General features: G+C 43.1%; 1 protein-coding gene across 5 annotated transcripts in view; it reads left to right on the forward strand.

The window, feature by feature from the left end:
- DIDO1 (death inducer-obliterator 1) overlaps positions 1 to 17,585 on the forward strand; it is a 366,889-nt gene that overhangs the window by 326,248 nt on the left and 23,056 nt on the right. For all 5 annotated transcript variants that reach the window (XM_030213636.1, XM_030213635.1, XM_030213637.1 and 2 more), the window contains 2 exons: positions 16,804 to 16,957; positions 17,440 to 17,529. In XM_030213636.1, coding sequence (XP_030069496.1) covers positions 16,804 to 16,957; positions 17,440 to 17,529 — 244 coding nt within the window. The remainder of the gene's footprint in view (positions 1 to 16,803; positions 16,958 to 17,439; positions 17,530 to 17,585) is intronic.

Raw genomic sequence — 17,585 nt, forward strand, 5'->3', positions numbered from 1 at the left:
TGTGCCCCTCCTGTTCATCTCCCTTACAGTTGTGTGCTAACTTTACAGAATACCGCTAAGCATCTAAATGCCACTCACATTCACGCATGTAAGTGCTATTTTATAGTCGTCGTGCAAAAATGGTGCATATATTGAAGCAAACATAGCTGCATAACAAGTGTTCTCTGTGGTCTGCAGGATAATGCGGACACACTTGGTAGACCTCTCTGCAGGCTGCCTGCCCAAATGCGCTCTCCCTTGCTTGATTAAAACAGCATCAGCAGCCAATAGGGTATGGAGTTCAGCTTTCCGCTCAGAATGTCACTGTCTCCTCAGTTCTATGTATAGCAAGCAAAAGTAGATGTTCCTGAGATGTGATGTAGTTCCTTCATTTTGAGAGGACTGCAGCAAGAAGGTGTGTCTGCATTATCCTGAAGACCACGGAGAACACTTGTTAAGGTAAGTACCTATGCTTTCTCCATGGGCAGGATGATGCACACACACTTGGTGACTCCCTAGCTTAGGGTTGCAAGTTTAGTAGTTGCAGGTGTTGCAACCCAGTGAAGAAGCTGAAAAATTAGGAGAACAAGTTTTGTAGCACGGCCTGGTTGCTGTGTCAAGACAGTAATGCTGAGAAAAAAATTTGTGATTTAGACCATGTAGCCGCTTTGCAAATGTCAGTTAAAGGCACTGCCTTCACTGAGTGGGCTCCAATCTTTGATGGAGCAGGAAGATTAACTTGTTTGTAACAGAAAAGAATACAATCTGCAATCCACGGGGAGAGAGTATTTTTCGATGCTGATAATCCAAGGTATTTTTGATGAAAAGAAAGGAAAAGCTGAGAAGCATGTCGATGTTGGTTTGTTCAGTGAAGATAGAAAATGAGAGCTCTCCTGCAGTCCAAGGTATGGAGGGTTGCCTCTGCAGGTGAGGTTTATGAAAAAAATACTGGTAGGATTATGTCTTGATTAAGGTGGAAAGAAGATACAAACATTGGTAAAAAAAAAAAAATTTTTAGAGTGAATACAAAGTGCAACCTTTGTAGGAAAAAGCTTTGTATAATATCAAAGCCTGTATCTAGCTAATGCAACGAGCTGATGTGACTGTCATGAGAAGTAAAGTTTTCCAAGTGAGGTACTGTAGAGGAGCAGAAGCTAAAGTCTCAAAAGGTGGTTGCATGAGTTAAGACTAAATTTAAACCCCAAGATGGAGGAGTTGTGTGAATTGGTGGGTGAAGATCTGAATCAAAGGATGAGAATTTGTATGATGGTATAAAATTGCTGTGAGATGAACTCTGATAGACGGTGGTTCGAGTCCAGAGTTGGACAGATGGCGTATGTAAAGGAGTCTGAATCGAACTAATAAAAGGAGTATAATTATGATTGACACACCAAATTGAGAATCTCTTCCATTTGAGGGAGTATGATTTTTTTTGAGTAGACTGCTTGTGAGCCACTTTCAGAACATCATGTATTGTCAATAAATTTGACTGGAAAGGGATCCCTTGATTTTCCACACTGTTAATTCTGACTTGTTGGGGTGAAGAAGGGAACCATCTTGTTGAATCAAGAGGAGTGAATGTGAGCCTAGGTGGATTGGATTGTCTACTGATAATTTTGAGAAGCCATGGGTACCATGGTTTACGGGGCCACTTTGGAGCTATGAGAATGAGATCTATTGTATCCTGAAGAACTTTCTGGATTAGATTTGAGATTAAGGGGACTGGAGGAAAGTCATAGAAGAGGCCTTTGTTCCAGTTGAGAGATAAAGCATCTGCTGTGAGGCTGTTCTTCAGGAGCCTGAAGCAAACGTTCTTGCATCTGGTGTTGAGTCTGTAGCAAAGAGGTCTACCAATGTAGTACCCCAGTATTGAAAATCTTTTGAACAACATGGAAAGGGACTACTCATGTGGAGCCAACACCCAGCTGAGTCTGTCTGCTAATTGATTGGAATGTCCTGGTATGTATGAAGCTTGAAGAAATACTTGGAGACCTGATACTTTGTTGAAGTAAAACATTAATTTGATTGTACATTTATAGTAAGATAGACTTGCCTTCGATGTGATGAGAAAAAGTTACTAAGTTATAGTAGTCAGTTCAAAGTTCAAGGAAACTGTCATGGCAGACATATGTCTCAGTAGTTGTAGGAGTGATCGTACAGTGCATCTGCATGAAGATGTTGATTGGTAAGGTGGTGGATGGTTTGAATTCTGTCCTGTGGAAGAAACACTTGATGTATGGTATCTAAGACTGCTCCTATGAACTGAGAAACTGAATAGGTTCCAGGATAGATTTTTTTTAATGTGATAATAAATCCTGGGTATTGCAGGGTTGTCGTGGTTTGAAGAGCTTGTAGAAGATCTTGTTTGAAGTGCCCCAAAATAAGTTGGTCATCCAAGCAGGGAAAGACAAAGATTTCTGTCCATCTGAGATAAACTGCTACTATTGCTAGGGTTTTGGTGAACCCCTTGAGAGTAGAGGAAAGCCCAAATGTATTGAAATGTTATGAAAATGTAGATTCTACATTTGTATTCTACATTTGTATTGAAAATGTAGATTCTAAAACTTGAAACAAAGATATTTTCAATGAGCTGGGTGAACCGGAATGTGAGTATAAGCGTCTTTTAAGTCCAGAGTTGCTAGCCAGGGAATTTTGAGGAATGAGAGGCAGAATTGTCTGTAGAGAATACATTCTGAATTTTTATCTTTTTACAAATGTGTTGAGAAATCTGAGATTGCGTAAGCCTCCCAATTGTATTTTTATTGTTTTTGGAATGAGAAAATGGGAGTAAAATACATGAACTGCATTTATCTGACCCACAAGCTCTATTGTCTGGTTCGCAAGGAGAAATTGAATCTCTTGGAATAGAATAGTTGAGTGATTGGTTGATGTCAGATTGACAGCCATCTGAGATAGGGAAGGAAGCTGAAATTTATCTTGTAGCTGTACTTGACTAGGTTGAGAACCCATTCGTCTGAGGTAGTTTGTTGCTAGGCATGAAAAAAGTACTGAATCTGACCTTGTGGTAAAGTGTCAAAAACTAGAGGTAGATTTGGGAGGCATAGTTCGGGGCCTTCCTTTCTCATGGTCTAGATTTTGAGAAGGATGACTGTTGTGGAAGTTTGGATTGTGGCTTTTGCGAATAATGTTGAAAACTTTTTCTGTACAAAGGTTGGTATTGATAATTCTTCCGATAGGAAGAGGAATACAATCGTTGGGAAGAGGTAAAAGTGTCTGACGGATGGTTGGAAAGCTCCTTAAATATGGAATGGTCCTCTTTAACTTGTGACTGCATCCTTTATTTGCGAGTAGATTTTCTCAAGCATGGGGCATCCGCCAGGCTGTCATGTAAGTCATCCCTTAGACTGAGGCCCGGAACCAGGCTATTCGTCTAGCTGTAATGGATACAGCTCCTTGACGTGAATAAAGTTCATAAATGTTTGTGATGAGATGAAAAGTGATTTCTTCCATTGTATATAAGGAACTGGTGAGTGGTTTAGGAAGAGGAATGATGATTGCCTCTAATGTAGCATAAAGTTTAGAATGCTGGTAATCTAAATTTTGTAATTGGTGAGCTGCAATCCTGGAAGCTAACATTGCAGCCAGAAACCTTCCTACTACATCTAGAGTGTTTGGCTCTTTCCCTGGAAGGTAGAGAGGGTGAGATATTTGATTTATTTATTATTGCCTCAAAAACCATAGAATGATGAGTGAGTTGAGCCTTTAATGCTAGGAGCAGATTGGACTTTATATTTTGTGTCCAATCTTTTGGAAGTAGGTGGTTGAGTATGGGATTCTGCCAAATTTTAGTTTGTAGTCCTTGCAAGTTGGAATGAATAGGAACTACAATAGGACCAGAAGGTGAGTCCACAGCATTAAGTATGCTTTGGAAGTCTCTTTTGTGAAATGTTGTTTCTGCTCCCAATGCTAGCTCCCTAAGAAATTTTTGAATGTATTTAGCATAGTTGATATCTTCAGAAGTACCAGGTTTTGCAGATTGATTCTGCTGTTCAGCATCTGGTTGTGCTAAGGGTTCCTCATCCGAAGAAAAGACTTCTTTGGGGTCTGGAGAAGAATGTTGCCTTTGGCAAGATGACGGTGAAGGACTCCTAGGCCTCAAAGAAGGGGCCGTGAGGGAGTGTGAGGTGCTGAAAGAGGAGCAGAATGATAGTGCGGCTGAACAGAAATATGGGTTGGAGATGGCTTGCAAATCTTTCTGAAAAAGCAGCAGCAATAAGGAATTGGTGTCCTGAATAGCTTGTGAAAGAGTAGTCATAGAAACCAGAGGTAGCACTGATGGTTCCTGAGAGAGAAATTACGGTTCCTGTAAGAGGAGTTTTGATTTACTCACTTTTTAAAAAATGTTTTTAGTTGGTGGCTGAGGCGTTCTGGTAACTTGAACCATGCACGGTGAGGGTGTAGAATCTCGGGACCTTTTCAGCAAAGCAGTAAGAGAAAGAGATGTGTGAAACAGCCTGCAGCTTTGTTGTCTTTCACGGCTGGTGTCAAATTTGGGTGCAGCTGTTTAATTTGTTTTAGGCGCTCAGTTTCAGGGGATTTCCCCTTTTGTGATTTGGAGACAGTAGCGCTGTGAACCAGATTATATAAAGAAATCCCCTGAGGGGCAGGCTCATTGGTGCCAGATATATTCGTTACTCTGAGGGAGCCCATAGTATGCACAGAAATGGAAGCGCTTCCTGATATTGAGCCTGTTGGTACCAAATTTTGGCCCTTTGGGTTGCCACCGCCCTGCTCCATGTTTTGAAATACACTGTTCAGCTTTTCCTTCCTCAACGAGAGAGCAATGTCTGTCATGGAATGTGGAAAAGAAGAAACTGAGGAGACTAGTTGACGTTCTCTGAGCGAGAATCAGGATTCCGTACCCTATTGGCTGCTGATGCTGTTTTATTCAAGCTAGGGAGAGCGTGTCCGGGAAGGCAGCCTGTGGAGAAGGCTACCAAGTGTGTCTACCTTATCCTGCCCATGGAGAACTAAGATTATAGAATGAGGGGGAAATCTGTGTACCCTTTTTTGTTGCTGACCTGCACAGATTATTGCTGTAAATGTATGCAAGCTAATCCTTTTATGTTTATGCAATAAAGGAATAGATATCATTATCACAGTCAGCTTTTCCCTAACATTTTTAGCTATCACAGTAGCTTGTTCTATACTTGTCATGCTGCTTAAAAGTGCTGTGTAAGTATCATTAATATTTACAGTTCACAAAAATAAACATTCCTTTTGCCCCACAGGCCAGTCCAGGTGCTTGGCGTTTGTTCTGTCCTGCCAGCAGGTGGAAACAAACAACTGCTGAGCTGTGATGTCATCACTTAAGAATGCTGTGGGGTGTTAGGTTCCCATGCAACCTCTGGTGGTCTGGTACATCTTGGACCTTTCCCTTAGGGGGGGAGGGGAGAACCTTGAGTGCCCAAACTTAATTGCTGCTCAATAGACAGTGTGATTAGCAGTTGCCAGTATTGGTGCTTCTTTGGTCTATAGCTACTGGGAGAAAGAAAGGGTGCCAGAAAGGGTTTTGTTATAACTCTGTTGGTCTTCTTACTAGCCTCTGTGCAGGATTGCAGGTGTGTCTTCACTGTGGCAGTGCTGCAAGATAAAAACAAGTGCTGTTAATTTGTGGGGGGACAAAGGTCAGCTACTGCAGCGGCAGGAAAATGGCAAAGATTTGAAGAGAACTGTCACTTCCTTTTCTTTTAGTGCCAAAGGATATCAGTTGAGCAGCACTCTGTTTCCTTTAGCTGAGCATATTCGGCAGTTAATGTGGCTGTAGCAGTGACAGACCCAATTTTGATGGGAGCTACCACCATGCTTGCATCAACCACGTTGCTTGCTGCCAGAGATGAACCTCTTCAGTGGTCCCCCTCTCCACTGGCAAGAACGGATTTTTTTGTTTGTTTTTTTTGCAGGTAGGTCGTAGGACTTGAGCTTTGCTCAGTTTCTCGCCTGAATTTATTCTCTTGTTGTACAGAGCCTTTGTATGGGTAGAGATTTACCCTCTACTTCTTTTGCTTTACCTAATGTGCCTGCAGCTTCTTATGTACCTGTTAAGTGCCCCAGTTAGAAAGGGTAGGTGATCAGGGTGATAGGCTTTCTGTAATCTGTGGAGTAAAGGAGCAGCTAGATTTAAATTCGGGAGAGCAGGAGTTTGAGCTAGAGGAAAACACCCTTTCTGGAAGGGATGAAGTTCCACCAGGAGCTTCATTGGCCCATATTTTTGAGAAGGAGGGCTGGACTACTTTAATTTACCAGATTTTGTCCACACTTAAATTGAACAGATAAGCCAAGTTCTATTTCTAGTTCTGGTTTTCAGGATACCCTTTTGGATGATATCAGTAATCCTTCAGATGATAGGTGATCCTTTCTGAGGAATGAAGGTTCCATATGCTAGTTTTTGTGTTGTGGTCAACGGCTAACCTTTATTTGGTATTAGTCTGAAAGTTTCAAGCTGCTTAAGGTAGTTGTAGTGGTTTTTGACTGTAATAAAGAAGACTACTATCCTGGTTGAGAGGGTTTCAGCATTGAAAGATTCCTAGGATCACAGGATGGAGTCTCTTTTGAAGCAAGCATTTAAAATCTCTGCATTAGCCTCTATGGAGGCAGTGTAGCTTGTGTTTTGTATGGTCAGGGCAATCTGTGAAAAAAGCTATGTACTTCTCAGTAGAGGATGGTCCAGGTTCTACCTTTGTAGATTTGGGCATGACCTATTTGTCATATGCTTTGATTTAATCAGAGCTTTTCTTGTAAGCTACCCGGCGTTGTCTCTGGCTCAGAAAGTGGTCTGCAGACATTACTTTTAAAAATGTCTCGGTAAATTACCTTTTAAATAAGGTTTGTTTTTTAATGAGGATTTAGAATTGGGGAAATCCTGAAAACCCAACTGGATTGTGGCCCTCGAGGACTGGGTTGGATACCCTGATCTAGAAGCATGGATGATACGCTTAGCTTTCCTGGAGTTTCATCGGCTACTTCAAAACAAAGTGGTGAGGATGCTCTCCAACAATGTGAGGGCAGTACATAGGAACATAAGCATCTATACTGGGTCAGACTGAAGGTCCATCAGAGCCAGTATTCTGTTTCCAACAGTGGCCAATTCAGGTCAGAAGCACCTGGAAACATCCCAAAAGAGGTTAAAACAGATTTGTTTCTTATCCCAGGGATAAGCAGTGGATTTTCTTAATTTCATCTTTAATAATGGCTTATGGACTTTTCTTGTAGAAACTTGTCCAAACCTTTTTTTAAACCCTTATAAGCTAACTGCTTTTATCGCATTCTCCGGCAACGAATTCCAGAGTTTTACATGTTGAGCAAAGAAATATTTTATCAGATTTATTTTAAGATTACTATTTAGCTTCATTACGTATCTTCTAGTCCTTGTGTTTTTGGAAAGAGTAAACCAATGAATGATTCACATGCATCCATTCCACTCCACTCAATATTTTATAGACTTCTATCATATCTCTCTTCAGCAGGCTCTTCTCCAAGCTGAAGAATCCCTAGCCGCTTTAGCCTTTCTTTGTAGGGAAGTCATGCCATCATACCACCCTCTTTCCATTGCCCTTCTCTGTACCATTTCTAATTCCATTATATCTTTTTTGAGATGCAGTGAACAAAATTGCACAGAATATTTGAGGTGCAGGTGGACCTTGGAGCGATACAAAGTCGTCATAATATCTGTTTTGTTCTCCATTCCTTTCTTAATAATTCATAACGTTCTATTCGCTTTCTAGCCACAACTGCACACTGAGCAGAGGGTTTCAACATATTATCAATGACAACACTTAAATCCTTTTCCTGGGTAGTGACTCCTAATGTGGAACCTTGCATCACACTGTTATAGTTTGGGTTCCTCTTCCCTACATGCATTACTTTGCACTTGCTTACATTAAATGTCATCTGCCATTTGGATGCCCGGTTTTCCAGACTCATAAGGTTCTCTTGCAATTTTTCACAGTCCTTTTGCGATTTAACAATTTTGAATAACTTTGTGTCGTCAGCAAATTTCATCACCTTGTTATCCCAATTTCCATATCACTTATAAATATGTTTTTAAAAAACAGTGGTCCCCAGCACAGACCCCTGGGGAACCCCACTGTTTACTCTTCTCCATTGAGAATATTGACCATTCAATCCTACTCTGTTTCCTATCTTTTAACCAGTTATCCGAGGACAAGCTGGTCCAGTTGTATTGTTCCATGTGAGTGACATCCGATGGTGCAGATGCTGACTAGCATATAGATGTTTCAAGAAAATTCTAGTAGTGTCCCACCACGCATGAGCAGGTGTCTTCTCGCCAAACACGCAAGCATGGGCTCCTCAGTCTTCGTTTTTCCACGGAGCAAGAAGGACATGTCTTTGTGGTCTCCCCTCAACACTTTTTTCTTGGCTTTTGCATTGCCTTACCATATGGGTATTTTTCTCTCATGTTTGTCTTTAATTCCACTTTTTGTTATTTTCCCTAGTTCTTAGTGTTTTCGGCCCTTCAAATTTTTTTTCTTTTTTGTGGCTCAGTAGGCCTGCTTAGGCCTGAGCACCGACCTTGATTTGGGCTCTGCCCCTTTTTGTAGTCCAAAATTGAGGAATTTAATTTGACTGTGATTCTTTTCTCAGTGTCCAAGAAGACCCCCCAGTGTCTTGGAGGTGTGCATAGTGTCAGTGATGGACCTGCATTCTTGGTGCATCAAGTGCCTTGTGCTTATCTATGACCCTAATTCCTGTTCTCTTTGTTCAAAAATGCAGTTGATACACAGGGGGCATGTCAGGTCCAGCAGGAGAGACTTTTTGGCTATTCGAAGGCCGATCCATTGACAGTCGCCAGAAGCATTGACCTTGATGGCTACCCAGACATCTGCTACCACTGGGAGTGCACCAGCATCGAGGAGATCCACTTCTCTCGATATTGGGTGCTGATGGCCCAGGACCAGTCAGCATCGGACCTGACACAGGACGCATATGATTTGACATCGTCCTCATTGGCACTGAAAGACGTGATACTCTGTGTCAGGGGGAAACCCGAAAAACACAAGCATTGGTCCTCTTCAGTGCATGGTGCCGGGTGTGCCAGTACACATGAGGAGCTCTAACAGACAGCCAGTTTCCTGCTTCCTGTTTGGCACCGACGCCTTGACAGGCAGTCGCTGTCCTGGCTCCCCAGCCTTTGCTGATGCCTCTTCAATGAGCGGTACCAAGCAACACTTAGGGAGGAGCTGGCACAGATGTTACAGCAGCACACCACTCAGGAATCAAGGGCGCTTAGGCCAGCTGCAGCTCAGCCCCAATTTCTTCCTGAAGCTCCTACCTTAACTGGGAGCGGTCTTCGGCCCCAATGGATGCTTATGTCAACCCATGCAGTACCGCTCTCAACATCAGGAGAGAAAGCTTCTCTGGAGTCTGAGGGTAGTTAGGGCTGTATCCTGGTGCTCTTCATGGCATTGGCATGGTCCCACTGATCCAGGGCAAGTACAGACTCACTCTGTTCAATCTGAGTTCTGAGAGGAGTCTTACTTCTCATAGGAAGGAGTCTTACAGTCTCCCTTTTGATCCCTTCCCACCTCAAGAGATATGTAAATCTCCACCTGAGGGTCTCTCTTTCAGGTTTTGTGAAGGAAGTGGCTTTGACTATCCCATTTAAGTTGGAGACTGAGGAGGAACCCAGGGCAGAGATGTTGTCTGTCCTGCATTGCCTCCTAAGGGAAGAGGTTACAGTTCCATTGCACCCTATTCTTAAAGATACACTGACGAAGAACTAGGAATCTCCCCTCTGTGTAGGTTGCATCTAAGAAAGTGGATACTCAGAACTGTATTCAGAAGGCTTTTGGATTTGAGAGGGCTCAGCTGCAATACTGCTCTTTGGTAGTTGAATCCCTCAACAAGCTAAGAGTTCCAGAACTCATGCTTCTGCTCTCCCAGGTAGAGACTTGGACACTAAGCTAGTTTTGGAGGAAAGTGAATCAGGCCTCGATGCTTATGGCCTACATCCAGTCCTACCAGCTCTATCCAAGCAGCTTACTTGAAGCCTTTGCTACACAGTACGCTTAGTCTTGCAGATTCCCTCAGGAGCAGGCCGCTGAGCTTCTCCAGTTGGCTGCTAAGCAACTGGAGTGCAGGAAGTATCTGGCCAGAGACATTTATGACACATGACATTGCATCCAGACTTACCATCATGGGTGTAGGGATGCGCAGACTCTCGTGGCTGCATGTCTCTGACCTAGAACCAGCAGTTCAGATGAGATTAGCAGACAATCTTGCCAAGGTGACAGTCTTTTGGGAGGCAAATTAGAGGAATTCACTGATTTCATAAAGAAGCACACTAACACCGTCCAGCCCTCTCTTGGCAGCCTCCAGCTGACGCTTCCTCAACCAGGAGATTTTCAAATGAACTTAGGCAATGGATTTATTCTCAAAGGCGTAAGGTCTTCCGCCATCTCGTTCTGCCCAGCAGCCTCAGTGTTCCTGCCCTTATCAGTTCCACCCTCAGTAGCCCCAGCCGGCTCCCCAGTCAAAGCAAGGGACAGGCTTTTCACTGGCTCCAGGAGAGCATAGCCACAGTCCAAGTAACTGTTCTGGACAGCTGTCCAGTGGCGGGGGGGAGGCTGGGGTTTTTTTTTTCCATCATAGGTTGGCCCTTGTAACCTCTGACCGGTGGGTTCTTGAAATAGTGTGTTTTGGTTATTAACTTTGTTAGTGTCAGAAACCACCAAATTGTCCACTGAGAGCATCATACAGGCCAATGCAGCTGAACCCATGCCACTAGGGGAAGAAGGTAAGGGGTTCCAGGTACTTCCTTGTGCCCAAGAAAATAGAGGGGGGGAGGGGAATTACATCCTAGATCTAATGGTCCTGAACAAATTCTTGGTCAAAGTAAAGTTCAGGATGCTTTCCCTTGGTGCCCTAATTCCCATGATTCAGGAAAAGGATTGACCATATTCTCTGGACTTGAAGAATGCCTACACCCACATATTGATATTTACCAATCACAGGAAGTATCTCTTGTTTCCGAATAGGGAAACACCACTACCAGTATCACATTCTGCTTTTCGGCCTTGCGTCAGCTCACAGGATATTCACCAAATGGCTAGCGGTAGTTACAGCTATGCAGACTGGGGGCTCATATTTTTTCACTACGTGGTCAGAGCACATCACAGGATGGGGGTGCAAGGGTCAATGCAGAGAACTGTTCAGGTGCTGGAGCTACTAGTGTTTGTCATAAACTACCACCAAGTCTCATCTTCTCACAGGACAACAATTGGAGTACATAGGAGCTGTGCTTGATACAGTGAAAGCTTGGGCTTTTCTGCCTCCAAGCAAGAGCAGCTGCCTTGATAGCAATCGCTCACAATCCGAAGCAGCAATCAGATCGCACCTTGGCAGAGTTGAGATTGTTGGGTCACATGTCCTCCTTTGTGCATGTCATTCCTCATGGCTCATCCTCATTTGAAAGAGGCCCAGTGGGACCTCTAGCTTCCCAGTGGTCTCAGGCAGCTGGGAACCTAGTGGATGTCATCCAGATCCCTTCAGAGTTGAATCACTGTTCTCTGGTGGACAGTTCATTCAAATTTGACTGTGGGAGTACTATTCCAAATTCTACCTCCTCAAATGCTGGATGTATTCAACCTGGGATGGTGAGGTTATGTCGATGAGCTTCACACCCAAGGGATATGGTCTGCTCAGGAAAACAGATCTCCATATCAACCTCCTTCAGCTGAGGGCCATTTGGACCACTCTAAAGGCTTTCAGAGATCAGCTGCAGAACCAAATTATTCTCATCCAAATGAACTATCAGGTTGCAATGTACTGTGGGCCCAATCCAATATTAAGACCTTGGGAGGAAGCCCACATAAGTGCCGCGATCAGTGCTGAGCCCAGATATTCAGTGTTGGGCCGTTTCTGTAGATCGTTATTGAATATTCACAAATAGCTGGCTATATCGCGTGATATAGCTGGTTAGCCACTATGCGCTAACTGTGAATATTCAGCGGAGATAACCAGCTATCTTCCACTGAATATTAGCAGTTAGCCGGCTAAATGGAGGAGTGGCCTAGTGGTTAGGGTGGTGGACTTTGGTCCTTGGGGAACTGAGGAACTGAGTTTCGATTCCCACTTCAGGCACAGGCAGCTCCTTGTGACTCTGGGCAAGGTCACTTAAACCCTCCATTGCCCCATGTAAGCCGCATTGAGCCTGCCATGAGTGGGAAAGCGCGGGGTACAAATTGAACAAAATTAATTGGCCAGGAGCCATTCCTGGCCGATTTAAATAGTGCTAAATTCAGCTAGTACATGAACAAGCAAGGGTGGTAAGGGCTCCTACCCTTGTGGGCAATGGGCCCTCCTCCAGAGGATGGTCCTTTGAGCCACATACCTAGTGGGAAGACAACAACTTGGTGGACAGACTGAGCAGGGTAATGCAACTTCATGAGTGGTCTGTCAATATGGGCGTAGCCCGCAGATCATCTGAGAGTGGGGCACCCACTTGGTAGATCTTTATGCTACTCATCTTAACAAAGTCCCCCAGTTATGTTCCAGACTTAGGTCACATGGCAGACTAGTGTCAGATGCCTTTTTCCTATATTGGGGGACAGGCCTTTTGTATGCGTATTTCCGATACTTCTCATAAAGAAGACTTTGCTGAAACTCAATCAAGATCAGGGAGCTATGATCCTAATTGCCCCTTATTGGCTGAGGCAGATCTGTTTTCCTCTTCTGGATCTGTCCTCCAAAGGACCGTGGACATTGGAGTATTTTCCAACCCATCATGCAGAACAAGGTATACCTTCTGCATCCCAAACGTCAGTCACTGGCCCTCACTGCCTGGATGTTGAGAGCGTAGAGTTTGCAATCCTTGAATCTGCCCAAGGGTGTCTCTGGAATCTTGCTTGCTTCCAGGAAAGAACTGCACTAAGAGGTGTTAACTCCTTTTAAGTGGAGGAGGTTTTTGATGTCTGGTGTGAGGGCAAGGCCCTAGATCCTCTTTCTTGTCCTACACAAATTAATGGCTACCTCCTGTATCTCTGAGTCTGGTTGAAAAACAACTCTTTAAGTGTTCATCTCAGTGCAATTAGTGTTTACCATCTCCATGTAAGGGGTAAGCCTATCTCTGTACAGCCTCTAGTTCGGTTTATGAGAGGGTTGCTGTTGGCAGAGCCCTATCAAACCTCTCAGTGTGTCATGGAATCTCACGTCTTCTTACCCAGCTGATGAAAGTTCCTTTTGAGCTGCTTGACTCATGTCATCTGAAGTATCTGACATGGAAAGTTATGTTTGGTGGCAGTCACTTCAGCTTGCAGATTCAGTGAGCTTCAGGCCCTAGTAGCTGATCCACCTTACACAAGTTCACCACAATACAGTAGTTCACCACATGCACCATAAGTTTGTTCCTCAGGTAGTGTTGGAGTTCCTTCTTAACCAGTCAGTTCTCCCAACATTTTCCCCAAAACCTCATGCCCATTCTGGCAAAATCGTACTGGCATATCTTAGACTGCAAGCGAGCCTTAGCCTCCAGGATGGAGTGGACTAAAGCTTCATAGAACAGTCCACCCAGCTTTCGTTTGACCAAATGGGGGTAGCCATTTGCAATTGCACAATCTCCAATTGGCTAGCAGATTGCATCTCCTTCACTTATGCCCAGGCTGGGTTGACTCTTGAGGGTGATGTCAAGGCTCATAGTGTCAGAGCTATATAACTACGTCAGTAGCCCACTTGAGATCAGCCTCCCTTTGAGGATTTGCAAAGCTGCAGCGTGGTCTTTAGGCCCACACATTTGCATCTCAGTAACTGCCTTGAGCAGGATACCCGATGTGATAGCTGATTTGGTCAGAAAGTACTGCAGAATCTATTTGGTGTCTAGAATCCAACTCCACCCTCCTAGGCCCAGTTTTCCTATGTTCCCAGGCTGCACCTGTCACAGCTAGTATGTATAGGGTTTCAGGTTAATTGGTTTTGAGGCCTTGATTTTTCAAGTTCCTGTTGTGCTAACATTGTTTTTTTGTGAACTTGGTAGCTAGGAATTTCCACATGTGAGAATACAACTGGGCCAGCTTGTCTTCAGAGAAAGTTACTCACCTGTAGCAGGTGTTCTGAGGACAGCATCTCACCTAGGAGTTATATTCTTTAGCTATACTACCTGACTCAAGGACCTGTGCTCACATGGTCCAGGTGGTACAGCACCCAGGCATTCTGGTGAGATGCTATTTGAATTGTCTTGAAATATCTGTACGCTAGTCAGCGTCTGCGACCGGGCTCTGTCGGAGGATGTCACCCACATGTGGTGGTTATACCTGGCCTGCTGTCCTCTGAGAACAGATGCTACAGGGGAATAACTTTGCTGGTCTTAACACAGTAGGAACACTGCCCTTAACCTATGACTTTCTAATTTCCTCAGGAGTTGTTCATGAGGAACTTTCACTTCCTTCTGAAATCCAAATACACAATATCACCCGGCTCAACTTTGTCCACCTCCTTCAAAGAAATGTAGCAGATTGAGGAGGCAAGGTTTCCTTTGGTTAAATCCATGTTGGCTTTGTCCTGTTATAATCCATGCCTATGTATATGCTCAGTAATTTTGTTCTTTATAATAGTCTAAACCATTTTACCTGGCACAGATGTTAGGCTCACTGATCTATAATTTTTTGGGTCATCTCAGAAACCTGTTTTAAAAACTGGCAATACATTGGCTACCTCCAATCTTCTGGTACCACACTTGATTTTAAATAAAGATAAATTACATATTACTAATAGCTCTGCAAGTTCATTTTTTAGTTCTGTCAGTATGCTGGGATGTATACCGTCCAGTCTAGGCAATTTCCTACTCTTTAGTTTGCCAAATTGCACCATTACATCTTCTAGGTTTACAGAGATGTTTCAGTTCCTCCAACTAACAATCATTAAATAACATTTCTGGCACGGGTATCTCCCCTCTCCAGGTCTTCCTCAGTGCAGACTGGAAGCAAAGAATTCATTTAGTCTCTCAACTATGGTCTTGTCCTGTCTGGGTCCCTAAGGTGAAGCAAGAAGTTTGCAAGTGATAGAAGAGATGCAGGTGTTGATGGATTGGGCAGAGGAGAATCTGGAAGACACCTTGGCAGCACATGTGCTAAGATCCAGAATAATCTGAGTGGATTACCTCAGCAGGAATTCCGTGGATCCAGGAGAGAAGGCTTTCTTGGAATGGTACACTGTTGGGGTTATCTGATCATGGACCTGATGGCAACAGCCAGAATGCAAAGGTTCTAGCCCTCTCAGTCAAAGAAAGGATTGGATGTCAAGGAATAGATGCCTTTAATTCAGCCATGACAGCGATTGGGCCTTCTGTAAGTGTTTCTGCCACGGCTGGCTCGTAGGCAAGAGTTATTCAAAGGATAGAGAAGCATCGGGGTCTAGTAGTGTTGATTGCTCCATATTGGATAAGAAACCCTGCTACGGAGTCTTGATGCATCTGAAAGTAGTAAATCCTGTATCTCTGAGCAGGGAGCAGTCTGTTGTTTCAGGGTCCGATAGCATGCAGGATGTGTCTGTTTAGTTTTATGGCATGGCTTTTGAAAGGGCAAGTTAAAGAAGAAAACTGGGTCTTGTCTACCATAGTTCAGCCTCCTTTTGAACCTTTGATTAGACTGGTTTAGCTATTGTTAGCTAGGCGAATTTCAGAATTGCAGGCCTTGTCCTGTAAAGAACCTTTTATGACTTTGACAAGGAAAAGATTGTGCTTAGATCCTTCCTTCCCAAAGTGGTGGTAAACTGATTCACATGGAAGGACATCTCTTTACCTGTTTTTTCGTCATCTTAAAAATTAGGGTATGCAGTTGCCTAGTAAAAATTTGGATGAGACGCATGTTGAAGTACCTGAAGAGTAATGGAGGCAGTAAGGAAATCAGATAATCACTCTATTCTTTTGGTTGGAGCCTATAAAGGGAAAGAGGCATCAAAAGGTGACAATCACTTGATGGGTCAAAGAGGTTATTGGCTTCTGTGTATATTCTCTGCAGTCATCCAGTTACAGGAATTTTCAAAACTCGTTCTACAAGAGGTCAGTCCTGCTTTTTGGGCAGAGCACTCCTTAGTTCCTCCTCATGAAATTTGCAAAGTGGCAACTGGAAATATCTGCATGCTTTTGCCTGTCACTACAGATTGGATGTTCAGTTTCAAAGTGATGTGGCCTTGAAGCCAAAGTGTTTAGCGACATGGATTTCAGTGCCCCACCCTCAGTAAGTACTGCTTTGGTACAGCCCAAGTAACTGGGATGGTCTGGTGGGGCAATAAGGAAGGTAAATTAGTTCTTTCCTTGAATCATTCCAGACCAGTCCTAACCCCACCCATGACTCTCAGCATCAAGTTTTCTGCCTTGAAGCATGAAGATTTTGATTTCAGCTAGTTCATTATACTTTAGTTTGGAGGGCTTTATCCTGCACTAGTGGTTCTCTATTCATTAGTTTCTAGGGGAGATTTTTTTTTTTTTCCATTTAATTGCCTTTGCTGTTCTGCTTTATGATAAATACTGACTGGCTAGGAGGTTGCACAAGGTTCTTAAGTGAATGGTATTCATGGATCAGTAGTTCTCATTCTCCACTTGCTGGCAGGACAGCACAAACCCAAGTGTGTGGATTGGTCTGAAAGCACTCGAGGAAAAAAAATTAGGTAAGGACTAATTTACTCTATGTAAAGTCCTCAGATGTCAGTTCAAGATCAGTTATTTAAAGCTTAGGCTTTTGATGAAACTGGATTGATGCTAAAGGTTTGAGTATAAAATTATCAGTTGCTAAATTTTGTTAAGAAAAAGAAATTTTCATCAGTTTTTTTTTTTTGTTTTTTGTTTTCCAGCATCCCAGAGTCTCGGTCCCCTCAGGAAGGAGATACTTCCCTTTTTCTCTCTCGTCAGAACACCATCTGGAAAGGATTTATTAACATGCAAACTGTGGCCAAATTTGTCACTAAAGCATACCCTGTTTCGGGCTCTATAGACTATCTCAGTGAGGTTAGGCCACATTTATATTGTCATGAGCGTTTTGAGTACTATTTTGCCATATCTGAAGTAACCTTTATTGCTTGTTTGCCACAACTTAGGAAAATGGGAAAAATTTAGCACCATTTCATAGCTGTTGGGTAGTTGAAATATTCAAAATCCTTTTTATTTTTTTTTTTAATATAACAGTTAAGATGAGGTTTGGCTGTACTCAAATTTTGTGTATTGAATAGAAACTGGAAAACATTTTTAAAAAATAGCTGTTTATTTGCAGCTATGGAGTTTTGAAAACAGTAATTCCTTGGAGTAAATAAAATATCCTGGCTAACAGGAGACGGAAATAGTGGCTGGATAATTATATTTATCAAATGACTGATGCTAGCAAGGTCCATTCTAAGTAGAAATGGTTTATTCTTGCTGTTTGCTTTTGTGCATGTGAGTGGAAATTCCATATTCTCTTTTTCTAACAAATGATATTAAACTTTCTTATCTAGGATTTACCAGATACAATTCACATTGGTGGGAGGATCTCACCAAAGACCGTCTGGGATTATGTTGGCAAACTTAAATCTTCTCTTTCCAAGGTACTCATTATAAGACTATGGGGTTCATTTTCAACATAGACGTTATCTCAAAAATG

The sequence above is a fragment of the Microcaecilia unicolor genome, chromosome 8 (assembly GCF_901765095.1).
Source record: "Microcaecilia unicolor chromosome 8, aMicUni1.1, whole genome shotgun sequence".
Lineage (NCBI taxonomy): Eukaryota > Metazoa > Chordata > Amphibia > Gymnophiona > Siphonopidae > Microcaecilia > Microcaecilia unicolor.